The sequence below is a fragment of the Nanorana parkeri genome, unplaced genomic scaffold (assembly GCF_000935625.1).
Source record: "Nanorana parkeri isolate BGI_ZX_2015 unplaced genomic scaffold, ASM93562v1 scaffold55, whole genome shotgun sequence".
NCBI lineage: Eukaryota > Metazoa > Chordata > Amphibia > Anura > Dicroglossidae > Nanorana > Nanorana parkeri.
Window position 1 is genome coordinate 1,086,147 of NW_017306323.1, and position 13,827 is coordinate 1,099,973.

Here is a 13,827-nt window from a genome sequence, read left to right on the forward strand (position 1 = left end):
CCTCTGTCCCCTCTCCTCTTAATTGGCTATTACATAGAGGGCTTCTTAGCCCCCTATGTGATGGAAATAAAGTAAAAAACTATTTTAAAAAAAAGTAGTTACCCAAAAAAAATAAAACAATCTTAAGTCAAATATATATAAAAAAACAAAACAAACAAAAAAATGGTGTGAAAATGGCGATTGCGCCACACGTTACATATCACCGCCGAAGTCAGAGTGAGGGTAATCATTTTAAGGCTATTAATCATGGTTAACACTAAACTGATGAGCAATAAAAGCTTTTAAAGCATCGCCTATGGCCAATTTGGGGTATCATATTTTTTTTGCGATTTTGCGGATGCACGCAATTTTAACGTTTGACATGTTTGGTGTCTATTTACCCAACGTGACCCCGTATTTTTATATTTTACCAAAAATATGGATAAGAATAAATGTTTTTTTTTTACATAACGTAGCAATTTTTTTTTCTTCCAAACTTTACGGTACTTTAATTATATAGTAAAAAAAAAAATTACAAAAAACCCCCAGTGGTGATTAAATACCACCAAAAGAAAACTATCTGTCCCAAAAAAAGGTTAACATAAATTGCAAGTCTATAGTCCGGTCATGCTGACTAGTGACATTTTTGGCTGACTGGTGAGACACCCTAAACATTTTCAAAGCCCTGGTCATGTGTACTGCTCCATTAAAAGCAATGAGAATTTACAAACTCGCTGAATGGAGGGAAAGACAGGGGACGGGCACAACGGGCTCTGACTCTAGAGAGGCAGAGCCAACTGTCAATCAGGCAGCGGGGTGGATCCTGACAATATTGTCTGGACCATCCCGGGTGCAGCGCGGCTCTGAGCTGTCAGCATATAGCAGTCAATAGTCCGCTATATACTGAGTTTTGGGTCACAGGAGGACATTAGTAAATGTTCCTGTCACCCAAAAGAGAACCAATGCCAAAAAAAGGTCTGGTTATAATTTGCTTTTAAAAAAGGAGCATACTACCTGGCTCTGCAAAATGAATTGTATGTTACCTGACAAAAAGGGAGTACATGCGCAGGAAGATGGTGAAATGTTGGGGGCACATAGGCAGTTAATACACATTGTATAAGACGACAGACAGGGAGAAAATCTGATGATTAACCCATCATTGCTCAATAATAAAGAAAATGTTGCCACAGTAATAGACAGCCGGTGTCCATGTGTGTAAAACTCCTCTTCTCCTGTCACCCTCCAGATCCAAATGTTCTCATATTGCTGCAGAAGTAACAGTCAAGTAAACTTGTTTTTCATCTCTATGACTTGTAAGGAGCAGCGGGGACAATAATTTGTGATGTGTGACTCCAGCAGCAATAGAGACGCTGAATTTTGAAGCACACTGCTTTTTGAATGGCTCCTATACTTGGGAGAATTGACCACCATTGTTCTACAGTCAGTCTAGTGATGTTTATCTGCTGTCAGCTCCTGACAAAATCTTAGGATAGTATTCCTGGCACGATACAGACACCAAAATAGACTACAGGGCCTTCCGTCCATTGAGGAAATTCCAACAAGGGTTTGTTAACCAGCAGTGGGACTTAATGAAAGCAGATGCGGGGAGACTGTACAAACTTAAAGTGACACTAAATCTTAAAAATGGATTCAAGTACCTCAACTATTAACAAATATGTATCGTATTTGTGTATCACTCGGCTGTAGATCCTCAAATCATCTCTGAATTGGTGCTGACACTGTCCTACCTTCTGGAGGGGGACTCATTTTGTTCCCAATGGTCCGTGTGTGTGTATTATTATTATATTATTAATTATTATTATTACATAGTATTTATATAGCGCCAACAGTTTGCGCAGCGCTTTACAATCTTAAGGGACCGTAATATACAGGGGTACAGGTACTCCTAGAATAAGATCCTAATAGGTTGGACTTGGACTAATGTCTTTATTCAACCTCAAATACTATGTAACTATGCAATATAAGGAAGACATTACAGTTACAATACAATTCAAGACAAGATGGTAAGGAGGTCCATGTTGGGGTGTGTTGTAAAGAAGCCACCTCGCCAAGATCGCTCCCATAATGGACTACAATCTCAATACAAATTAGTAAACTAAACATGAGATGTTAGTCCATTATGGGAGTGAGCTTGGAGTGGTGGCTACTTCACCACACACCCAGGGATCATGGGGAACAAAAGTAGCTGTAGATCTGGGGATCTACAGCTGAGTGATACACAAATAAGATACATTTTTGTTAAGGTAATGTATTTTTAAGATTCAACTCCTGAGTTTAGTGTCACTTTAATACTGATGGTGTCCAAACTATGAATCAAAAAGGACACCAGAGCTGAAATGAATGCTTACCCACGAGCTACACATATAACATAAAATCTGAAGGAGAATTCTACAACTTGCATTGAATGAAGTAGCTCAGCATGAAAAAGAAAGTTCTACATGGAAAGCTTAACAATATCTACCCAGAACTGGATGATTATGTATGCAGAACAGCTTCCCAGCCTACACATTAGAAGATGACAATATAATAAAGAGGGTGAGGCTGTAATAAACGAGCTGCAGGGACTACATGTAACCTCTTCATTACTGCAGATTAGGTGCGGCTAATGCTCAGCCACTGGGATAATCCAGCGTGTTCTAGAGAGTCAGAGACCACGGCGAGTCAGCTCTCCATTCCAGCATCATCATATGAACACACCACGAGGAAGATTTAATCACCAACCACTGCTGAATCCCCCCAGTCTAATGTTAGACATGATCATCAGTTACCCCGTCTGTACACTTATTTGTGCCCCCCAGTATGTGCAATGCATGAAGAGCAAAATGAAATGCATGTCACACTTCAGCCATGTGCTCACTCTCATATTACTTGGCCTACCCGGCTCATTATATACAGCTGGGGTAATTCAGGGGGCTCCAAGCTTTATTTAAAGGGGAGATATTAAGATTATTAAATCTCAGGTCAAATGTATCACATGAAAAGTGATGCCAGATTCTCAGATACCCCCAAAAGCTGACACTGAGGAAGGGGTACTCTTGACTGTAGAGGGGGCAGGGGCTCAATAGGGGGGTGTGCAGTTGAACCCAGATTTTCAGACAAACCCCACAACAAGATGGTTCAAGATCAGAGCAGGTGTGCCCCTAAAAGTAGAGGGGTGCCCAATAGAGGGTCCCAGGTGGTCAAATGCACTGTACAGAGAAATAAGCCAGAAGCAAAGAGATAGGTGTACCCCTGAGAATACAAGGGGCTGGGGCCCAATAGGGGTGCAGAGGTGCCCAGATTGGCAGATGCCCTCCAAGACAAAATGAACCAGGATCACAGAGGAAGGTGTACCCCTGAGAGTAGAGGGGTCTGGGGGCATACTTATGGGTCCATGAGATCCCAGACAAATGCCCCCCATAAATACAATGATCTAGAATGAGAGAGAAGGTGAGCTGATGAGAGTAGAGGGGCCTGGGCCCAAACACTGGGAGTACAGGGGATCCTAAACTGGCAGATGGTCCCCACAAAGTCATAACGATTCAGAATGAGAGAGAAAGGTGTACCCCTAAGAGTAGAGGGGTCTGGGGTCAATATATGGCGGTGCAGAGGATCCAAGCCTGGCTGATGCCCCCAAAAAGGCAGAGTGAGCTGAGATGACACAAGAGGAAGCTGGGCCCCTGAGAGTAGAGGGCTTCGGGCGGCAGACTCCCTCCAGAGAAAGCCATTATATAGAATTTTCATAGTGAGGTGGGTCTGTAGCCCAGCAGATGGGACTTGGAACCCTCATGAGGTCACAGGGGCCCCCACATGGGCCGGGGCACACCACATTATGACTCATCCTCCGGCACACTCTGGATCTTTCCACAAGAGCGGCCAATGCCTCTGCTTCCCCTCAGCCGGCACGGCTGTGAGCTCACCTTCTGTTCGTCAGTGGAGATCTCCTCCGGCGTCTTACTCTCCAGTTTATCGGCGGACATGGCGGAGAGGATTCGGTGGCCTCAGAACACTGTCTGCCCCCAATCTGCCTACTAACTCCTCCCACACAAAGATGGCCGCGGCACCGGCTACGTCACCCAAAGCTTTACGTCAGTACGCCGGGGGAATCCTCTTCAAGCGTACTCCGCAGGGCTGCTGAGTGACGTCCCAGGCGCAGAGCCTGATGGGAGATGTAGTTCTCGCTGCCTCTAATTAATGAAACGGGATTCGGTTGTGATTGAACCTTGAATATTATTATTCCATTAGTGTTTTGTTGCGTTGACAACAGGTATTACCAAGCCTTGGTCAATGTTTGTCATTAACCCTATCTACTTTCAATGGTTGTGAACCCTATCTACTTTCAATGGTTGTTTTAACCCTATCTACTTTAAAAAACGCTTTGGAAACCTGTGCCAAAACACAGGGTAGCATGCATCCCACCACACTCCAAACTCAATGTAGTCAAATGTGTGATGGCGCCACTTGAATCTAAATATGCAAATAGTCACCCGCACACCAGGCCCAACATGTCAAAACGCCTTTATTTAGACGCTAAGAATTTCCAAATCCTGGCAGTAGTGGACAGCTGTTACATATTTCAAAACGCACAAAGAAAACGCATATTGAGGCATGTGGACGCACCTGCCTACCACAAGAAAATACTGCACCTCCATACACCGCCACGTAGCATTAGCGCACATTCCTGTTCGGTTTTAGGCTTCTGCTAGGGATTTCTGCAGAAAGAACCTACAGATTCTGGCCGCAGGAATCGCGGGTGTGTCTGTACTGCTGCAACCGCTGTCTGTGTCCAGCGAGAAGCATCTCTCCCAATCCGCAGGTAATCGTTACAGGTACAATTATACGTGGGCTGCTGCTGACAGATGTGGCCACTGTCAGCTTGTCATTAAAGTAGATTTAAAGTCTTATTTTTTTTACCTATATCCACTGCTAGCAAGCAGTAGATACATGCAAAAAGTTACCAAATAGGTAAATACTTTCCTCTGTCACCGCCGCTCGCTCCTATCTGCAGCATTCAGCTTCCCCGAACCGCCGTGCAGGAAGATCTGGGCGTGCGCATGAGCAGTGGAGATCATCGGCAGGGAGAAGAGGAGAGACTCAATAGAAGTTAATGCAGGCAGCCGTGAGCGTGCACGCTGCACAGACTCCGTGGGACACTGCAGTCAGCGCTGGATCAGAGACCGGCGCTGAAGGGATTGCTGGAAACTACTTGAACAAAGAAGATGATTGGATCAAGAGGCATCATTTAAGGTAAGGCCCTACAGCAGGATTGGGAAAGGGCAAAACAAATTTGACTGTAATGTCAGTTTAATTATATCTGAACGGACACAGCAGGGATTCCAGCCTCAGGAATCCAGTAGGAGGGGCTCCCGTTCACTGCGATTGGCTGCACAGTGATGAGGTAGTTGACTGTAAGCTTTTGGTTTGTAAACTTCCCCTGCAGGGACACAGGCAGCTCAGATGGAGATCCCCAATTATAAAAGAGTTCTTTATGTATGTGTCCCCACTGGAGAGATCCTGCTCACTTTCTGTCCTGGTGACCACACTATAATGCCTGAAGGAGGGACCCTGAGTGGCCCCAAAACTGCTATGTGACAAGATCTGGGTGTGCAGCAATAAAATGATCACTTCTTGAAGATTTAACCACTGTGTGCTGGTGACATACTTTACTACTTCACACTGTAAGTCCTTACCCAATGGGAACAGAGATTAATAAAAAAAAAAACAACAGACAATCTAATACTCGCTCTATTCAAACATTTTTCACTTGTGTTCTTACTTCTTGCCGGTAGAATGGGCTTCCATTCATCCTACGCTTGCCACCTTTTCTTGAAGCGAAACCCGAACACTCTTGCGACCGCGCTTACATTTTTGGGGGAAAATAAGTCGTAGCTTATTCATTTGTAGATAGTGCCGCCCATTCGTATGTAAATATCACAGTTGAGACTATTTTCAGTGCGGGGCCAGTAGCCCCTGTCTTAATTTTGTTAGCCCCTGTCTGCCTGACATCTTGTGTCCTGCCATGAAACCCAGACACCGCATTCAAAACCCGGACTGTCCGGGTGAATCCTGGACAGGTGGCAACCCTAATTCATCCATTCATTGTGGCCAGACCACTCCCCTGTTATGCTAGCCATTCAAATTCAACAGGAGTCTCGGAGGGAATGGACTATGAGACCCTTTTAATGGACCAAGTGTGTACAGGTGAAACTCGAATAATTAGAATATCGTGCAAAAGTAATTGCAGTAAGTGCTGCAAAAGGGGCCCAAACCAAGTACTGAGTACATATGCATGCTTGTACTTTTCAGAGGTCCGATATTGTTCTATGTACAATCCTTGTTTTATTGATTGCATGTAATAATCTACTTTTTTGAGGTTGTGGATTTGGGGTCTTGGGGTTTTCATGAGCTGTAAGCCATAATCATCACAATTATGACCAATCACGGCTTGAACTATATTGCTTTGCATGTAATGAGTCTATCTCATATATTAGTTTCACCTTTTAAGTTGCATTAGTGAAATAAATGAACTTTGCACGATATTCTAATTATTCGCGTTTCACCTGTATGTCCAGGGTATCTGAGGCTATCATTCATTTTTTTGTTGGTCATTCATCTGGCCCTACGCATCTGTCAATAGAAGGCTCTTAAGGCTGTACTGAGAGTCATTTTAATCTAACAGTGGACTTGGGTGAAGGGAGAGCAATCTCAGTGTATATTAGAGGCCATGAATACCCTCAAACATCTGGAGACTGCTTAGAAATGGTCCCCCTTACCTGAGACTCTGGCGAAAATTTTCTCAACCAGATCTAAACTCCTCTCTCTTCTGAAATTTTCTGCACAGACCTATACGAAGACGTTGGCACTGAGACATTATGTATATGGCAATAAATGTGGCAAACTTTTAGCTAGAACCTTGCACCTCGGTGACCACCATACATCTATACCACAGATGAAATCTTCCATGGATTGCATGGTGCATACGGCTGAGGAGATCCAGTGGACTTTTGTTGAGTTTTATGTGTGCCGTTATAATATCCCTACCCTCTATCCAACATTCTCAGAGTTGGATCTTGAGGATAGCATTGCTACATATGTTAGAGATAAGCCACCTCCAGTTTTAGAGGAGACCACTACACAGGCTCTGGAAGAACCCATTACTGCAGACGAACTGTCGGCCATACTCAAATCGGTCCCCACTGGTAAGAGTCCTGGCCCAGACAGATTCACAGCCTTGGAAGAGTAATTTCCTAGCCATGCTCTGGAAGCCCATATCTCCCTGATCCCAAAACAAGATAAAGATTATACACATTGCTCCAATTATCACCCCATCTCAATTTGGACCTAAAATTATTTGCCATATAGCTAGTTTACAGACTTTAGCCGCTTCTCCCCCGACTTGTTAATCCTGATCAGGTGGACTTTGTTCAGGGTAGTAAGGTTAGGGACAATACCATCAAAACCCTTCTACTGATGGAACATGACCAGGCTTTGAATGTTCTGAGGTGTCTCCTGTCTGTAGGCAAAGAAAAGGCATGCGACAGGGTGAGTTGGCCATTCTTCCTGTATACTTTACTGCAAATATGTTTAGGCCCTAATATAATGTGGAATGTTATGGCCCTTTACTCCTCTCCCTCCGCGTGAGTTCGCATTATTGGATCCCTTTCCCCCTTGTTTACCATCTCTAAGGGCACAAGGCAGGGGTGTCCATTGTCCCCTTATTTGTACGTCCTGACAATGGAACACTTGACAGTTGCCCTCAGAACTAACTTCTGGACTATCCATTGGACATCATAGTACTAAGTTGGCCTCCTTGCCCTCCCCCGATAATACAGGCGGTTTGTTGCACTCAGTAATTTCAAAGTCAACTATTCGTAGTCCGAAATTCTCAACGTATCTCTGAGTCCACAGGTTGAGCAATTGCAAAACAATTTTGCATTCCGAGTTTGCTGTGCCTCCTTGAGATATCTTGTGATTTCTACACCCTGAATGGTCTCTTTTCTTTGAATTTTGAAGCCTTGCTTCAGAGGATGACGGAGGTACTTGATGATTGTGATAGAAAACGCCCGATCAATGTCCTGAAAATGTGCTTAGTGCAACATTTTCTGTACTTATTCCATACAATCCATATCTCCCTTCCTAGAGCCTTCCTTCAGAAGGTACAGAGCTTTTTTACTAAATTTGTTTGGGACTCTGTTCGATCATTCTTCAAATAGAAACTTTATCATTGCCTAACTGTAGTGGGGGAGAACGTTTTGGGACCACGCAGGGTCCCTTCATCAGGGCAAAGATGTGACTTGTTATGGTCACACCTTTGCCCTGATAAAGGGACCCTGCGTGGTCCCGAAATGTTGGATTGGATTATGAGATATGTGTGACGCTTAGTCCAAATAAATTGAAATTTTTTTAATTTCATTTGCTGAGTGATGGTGATTTCTATCCTTCGATAACAAACTAAAACATTTTATTATATGTTGTAAAGTAACGCATATCTGCTTGTTAAATCATTCTTTCTTTTTTTTTCTTTAAATAACCAACTGCGTTTGGATCTGTGTGTATATATTAGTACTGTTGGGTAATGTAAGCAATTGGCTCATAATTATAGGGCGTTATCATTGTGTTGGTTTTCTTGGTTGAATTTGCTTAACCAGAAAGGTATGATCTGACATTGTTGTAAAAACAGAATTTTAGGCAATCTGTAGCAAACTACATTATAGCTACCGCCCTCTTCATTATTCATCAGAAGCTATGTGTATTACAAAACTTGCTACAGCATGTCTATGGGACTAAACTGCTTCCTAGATGGATTTGTAAACACTTTGGAGTTTGTGCACATTGTATACAGAATGTCACCGCTTTATCACAAACAGAGACAGTATTTGTTAAGGAATGCCTAAAGCTACACTTCAGACAAGAAAATCCCTAACACAGTTCTAGTTAGCTCCATAAATATTTGGACACTGATAAAGTGCCCCTCCCTTTTAGATTGTAAGCCCTCACGGGCAGGGCCCTCACCATCTTGTCTTAGTTTTTCTTTAAAAGTTTTTTATTCCTCGTTTTCAAATGGGTCCCCGCAGCTCTCTTCCCCCCGCTTCCTGCACGGGTGCCTCCATTGGCTAATGGAGGCACCCCTGCTCACTCGTGCCCGCAGTGGCTGTGTGGGTCCATAGACACACACAACCCTGTGGCAGGCCACACGCCCAAGAGTTTGATGGCAGAAAGATATTTTCCAACCCCGATGTAAATACCCTCATGTTAAAGGAGAACTATGGGGGTCAGTGTTTTTCCCCATAGTTCTCCTAACGGGTCACGGGAGGACATAAACAAGCGTCCTCCTGTGACCCAAAGCTCAGTATATCGCAAGCTACAGCTCGCGGTATACTGAGACCGCCGCAGCCGGGATGGATCTCAACATTATTGTCGAGATCCACCCAGCTGCGTGATTGACAGCTGGCTCTGCCCTCTCCCTCATCTGTTCCGCCAGTCAGCGCTGGAGGCCCTGCAGGGAGCCGTGAGTGACAGTCATGGCTCTCTACAGGGACATAATCGAGATGTGAGCGAGCGATGGTATGTGTTCGCTCACTTCCCGATCTATTGAGCCGACCTGTGACAGTTTCATTGTCACACATCGGCTCGAACTATGAGGATGAGTGAAAATCACTCACCTCATAGTTCTCCTTTAAGGCTGACAGTCTGTACTTTTAAACAAACTTCATTATATAACTGATGGCTCCTCAGCACCTCCCCCCTCTTCCCCCGCAACAAGGAAGTTTGAAGAACGGAGGATTGCTTTGAGACCGGCGGCGGGGACGAGCGTCAATGACAGGTAAGTGTGGGGGGACTGGGGAAGAAAAAGGTACAGGGCCGTTTTTACCCTGATGCAGAGGATGCATTAAGGTAAAAAAATGTCCGGACCTTAGTACTACTTTAAGTTATATAATGAATTTTGGCTAAAAGTACAGACTGTCAGCCTTAACACAAGGGTATTTACATTCCAGTTGGAAAATGGTTTAGGAACAACAGCACTTTTTGCATGTAACCCTGATATGCTGTTGTTCCTTGGCTAGGTGTTGGCAGTTCCCCTATTATTTGTTTAACAATCAAGGATATAGGTTTGCAGTTGATTACAACTGTGGAATGTGCATTTAGAACCTGTTGATATGAATTCTTAATATGAGGACCAAGGAGATGTCAATGCAAGTAAAGCAGGCCATCATTAGGTTGAGAAATCCAATCTCATCAGAGAGATAGCAGAAACATTAGTAGTGGCCAAATCAAGAATTTGACACATGACATGCTTAACAATGAATAGATTGATGGACACAACAACACCAAAATACTTGAATGACCAGGAAAACGATTGTGCTGGATGATGGTAGAATTCTTTCCATTTGAAGATAACCGCTTTAGAACACCTAGCCAAATCAAGAATTCTCTCCAGGAGGTAAGTAAATCATTGTCAAAGCCTACAATCAAATGAAGACTTCATAAGAGTAAATACAGAGGACTTACCATAGGGTGCAACCACTGGTAAGGCGCAATAATAGGAAGGTCCAATTAAACTTTGCCAGAAAACATCTTAAGAAACCTGCCTGGTTCCAGAAGAATAGTCTTTTCTTTGGACTAATACAATCAACATATACTAGAATATGGATGATGATAAGAAGCATAAAATAATCTGTCAAACGTGGTGTACGGGCATGGACATGTATGACTGCCAATTTAATTCAGTCACTGGTGTTTATTGATATGACTGCTGACAGGGTGAGTTCTGAGATATATAGATTTATACTATTTATTGATCTATACTATTTGCATAGCTTCAGCCAAATGCTGCAAAACTAATAGGATGGCTCTTTCCAGTACAGATGGATAATGACCCAAATCATACTGAAAAAGCAACCCAAGAGCATTTAAATACAAACAAGTGGAATATTCTTTAATAGCCAAGTCAGTTCCCTCACCATAATTCATTTGAACATAGATGAAGACAAAACTGAAGGTAGAAATAACAACAAACAAGCAGCAACTGAAGACAATTGCGGTAAAGGCCTGACGAAGCATTACTAGGGAGGAAACTCAGAATTTGATTATGTCCCAGACTTCCGGCAGTCATTGAATGCAAAGGATTTTTAACAAAGTAATAAAATGATCATTATATTTAGGATAATGTTATTTTGTCCAGTTACTTTGAGTTCCTGAAGACATATGGTAGGGGGGTTATGCATAAAAATAGCTATTATTTCTAAATGGCTCATTTAGCTATAATTTTGCTAAACTCCTTGAATTAAAGCTGAATGTTCACACTTAAATTACATCTTGATTGCTTCATTTTACATCCATTGTGATGGCATACAGAGTCAAAGTTATTAAAACTGTCACTATATATAAAAGATCTATACTACCGTATTTACTCAGTGCAGCAAGGAGTTGTATACCAGAAATGTGGAAGCAGGACAAGGCCCCTTTGGTGCCACAGTGGCTCAACAGAGTCAGCGAGGTTGAATGCGTGGAACTTCTGATTTCCTCTGACAAAGGTATGCATGACAAATACTGGAAACATGGTTTTATTGGAAGGAATTCACATCCTCTCCCGAGTACAATGGCCTTATGCGTGATCTACCCACTTAGGACCTTTGGTTATCTTATGTCCCTACTCGGGGTGGGGAGGGGCTACCCGCTTTTCTCCAACCTGCCTCTTGTTCATCTTTGTTCTCCCTTTTCTGGGACTTGGTCCTGGTTTCAGTTTCTGGGCATGTATTAGGGAATGAAAGTTTAATCCAACGCTTTAAATATGGGCTTGCTCTAATACGAAATGTCCACATCGTTACATTCGTTGTCACAATGTTGACTTTATGGATTACACTTGCACCATACTTGCCTGCCTTCCCTGTTTTGTTACAAGTACTGCTCAAGAGGTCATGTTGTGAGATTTATTTATTTTTTCTAGGTCCATAGGTTTGTAGTCACCGCTGAGCCACTAACAAGCCTTCAAAAGGAGTGTGTCCTTTGTCTTGGTGGCCTGTGTTTGTGTATATCAATCCAGATTGGAGGCAGTAATTCAATTTTCCAGATTCACCTGAGAAAGTGAACCTGTGGTTGAGCAGCACCAGTAGACATAAGACTGAGGGGGTTTGCATATTAGTTAATTTGTGTATCGCAGATTAGTGTATATGAAAAAGAGACTAAAAAGCAACTCAGCCTGAACATGTGTTGAGGGAAAAGTGGTTTGCTTTTGAGATGTATTGACTGTGCATTGCAATTGACTTGTATAAATAATAATCAGCATTATATTGCAAAAGCAGCAATAACCCTGAACACAGGCCCCCCATATAATCCAATAAAAACTCCAACACCGTGCTCCAGATACTTCAGAAATGATTCACCAACACATCAGAAGCAAAACTTAAACATGTATGAATACTGGCCCTTCAGTCCGGCAGGCACACACTAATTATTCTAGGTGTCCAGTTTAGATCTAGTTACCAACCCTCCCAGCTTCAGAAAGAGATGTAATATTGTTCATAGCCAATATTTAGAGATCTAAGCAGCTTTGCCATTAAAAGCAATGGAAGAGTATTCCGTCTAGCTGCAGCCGCCGATATTAGATCACTGTGATTCACTCACAGCAAACACAGAAAGGGGAGAACATTTAGAGGTGTTTGTGACATTTCCTTATGGACTTCAGCTATTGGGTATATGGTCTGTAAACTCCCAGCGGTGTAATAGGGGTTTTCCTTTGTATGTGGCTCCACCTTAATAATAGCAAAGTAATGCATTGTCTTGTAAGAGCCTAGTGAGTTTACTGGAAATTAAACATGTTTATGCAAGGATGACCTAGCCGGTATATTACATGTCTAGCACCTAAGGCATTGTAGTCTTATTGTGGTATAATATGCAGCACTGAACAGAAGTTTTGAAAAACCAATAGGGTATTGTAAGACGTCATTATTAATTGTATCTCACTTTACTGTAGTTAAATAAAAAGGATAGAATGTAATAGTCTGCGATGGGTCACTACATGATTTGAAAGGACCATGGCTTTACAGTCACCAGAAGAACTGAAACCCCAACAGAGACGTCTGCATAGCAGTCCTGAAGAGACCTAGAGAAACTCTGGCTAGAATATACTCATTTTAGGTGACCCTCAATTTACTTAAAACTGTTTGATAAATGGCGGAGTCTTAAAGTAAACCTAATCACAAACATCTACAATTAAAACTAAGCATAATTAGCAAGGAGGTTGCCATCAGTGAGAAATGCATGCTAGAACATTCAGTAGATCCAGGCAACTTGTTATTTGCTGTAAAAGTTGGACTTGGCCCTTTCCTGCTCCCAATGGGCCTTTTAATGTGAAGGCTGAGGTGACAGCAGACAGGAGACAGACAAGCTTGACTATTAATGGACGTTAAAGGATAAATGCAATTCAAAACAAAGTGCACTAATCCTTTTTGCCCCCTTCCCTGAGCTTGCCTAATCCACCATCCTTTCCTGACCTGACCTTATCCACCATCCCTTTCCTGACCTAACCTTATCCACCATCCCTTTCCTGACCTGACCTTATCCACCATCCCTTTCCTGACCTAACCTTATCCACCATCCCTTTCCTGACCTAACCTTATCCACCATCCCTTTCCTGACCTAACCATATCCATCATCCCTTTCCTGACCTTACCTTATCCACCATCCCTTTCCAGACCTAACCATATCCACCATCCCTTTCCTGACCTGACCAAACCTTATCCACCATCCCTTTCCTGACCTAACCTTATCCACCATCCCTTTCCTGACCTAACCTTATCCACCATCCCTTTCCTGACCTAACCTTATCCACCATCCCTTTCCTGACCT

The 13,827-nt window shown here is 42.9% G+C and overlaps 1 protein-coding gene across 1 annotated transcript in view; it reads right to left on the reverse strand.

The window, feature by feature from the left end:
- Nucleotides 1–4,050, reverse strand: part of ARPP19 (cAMP regulated phosphoprotein 19) — a 9,289-nt gene extending 5,239 nt beyond the window's left edge. The window contains exon 1 of the mRNA XM_018576072.1: nt 3,900–4,050. Within this exon, the coding sequence (XP_018431574.1) occupies nt 3,900–3,959 (60 nt within the window). The 5' untranslated portion in view covers nt 3,960–4,050. The remainder of the gene's footprint in view (nt 1–3,899) is intronic.
- Nucleotides 4,051–13,827: the final 9,777 nt, after the last annotated feature.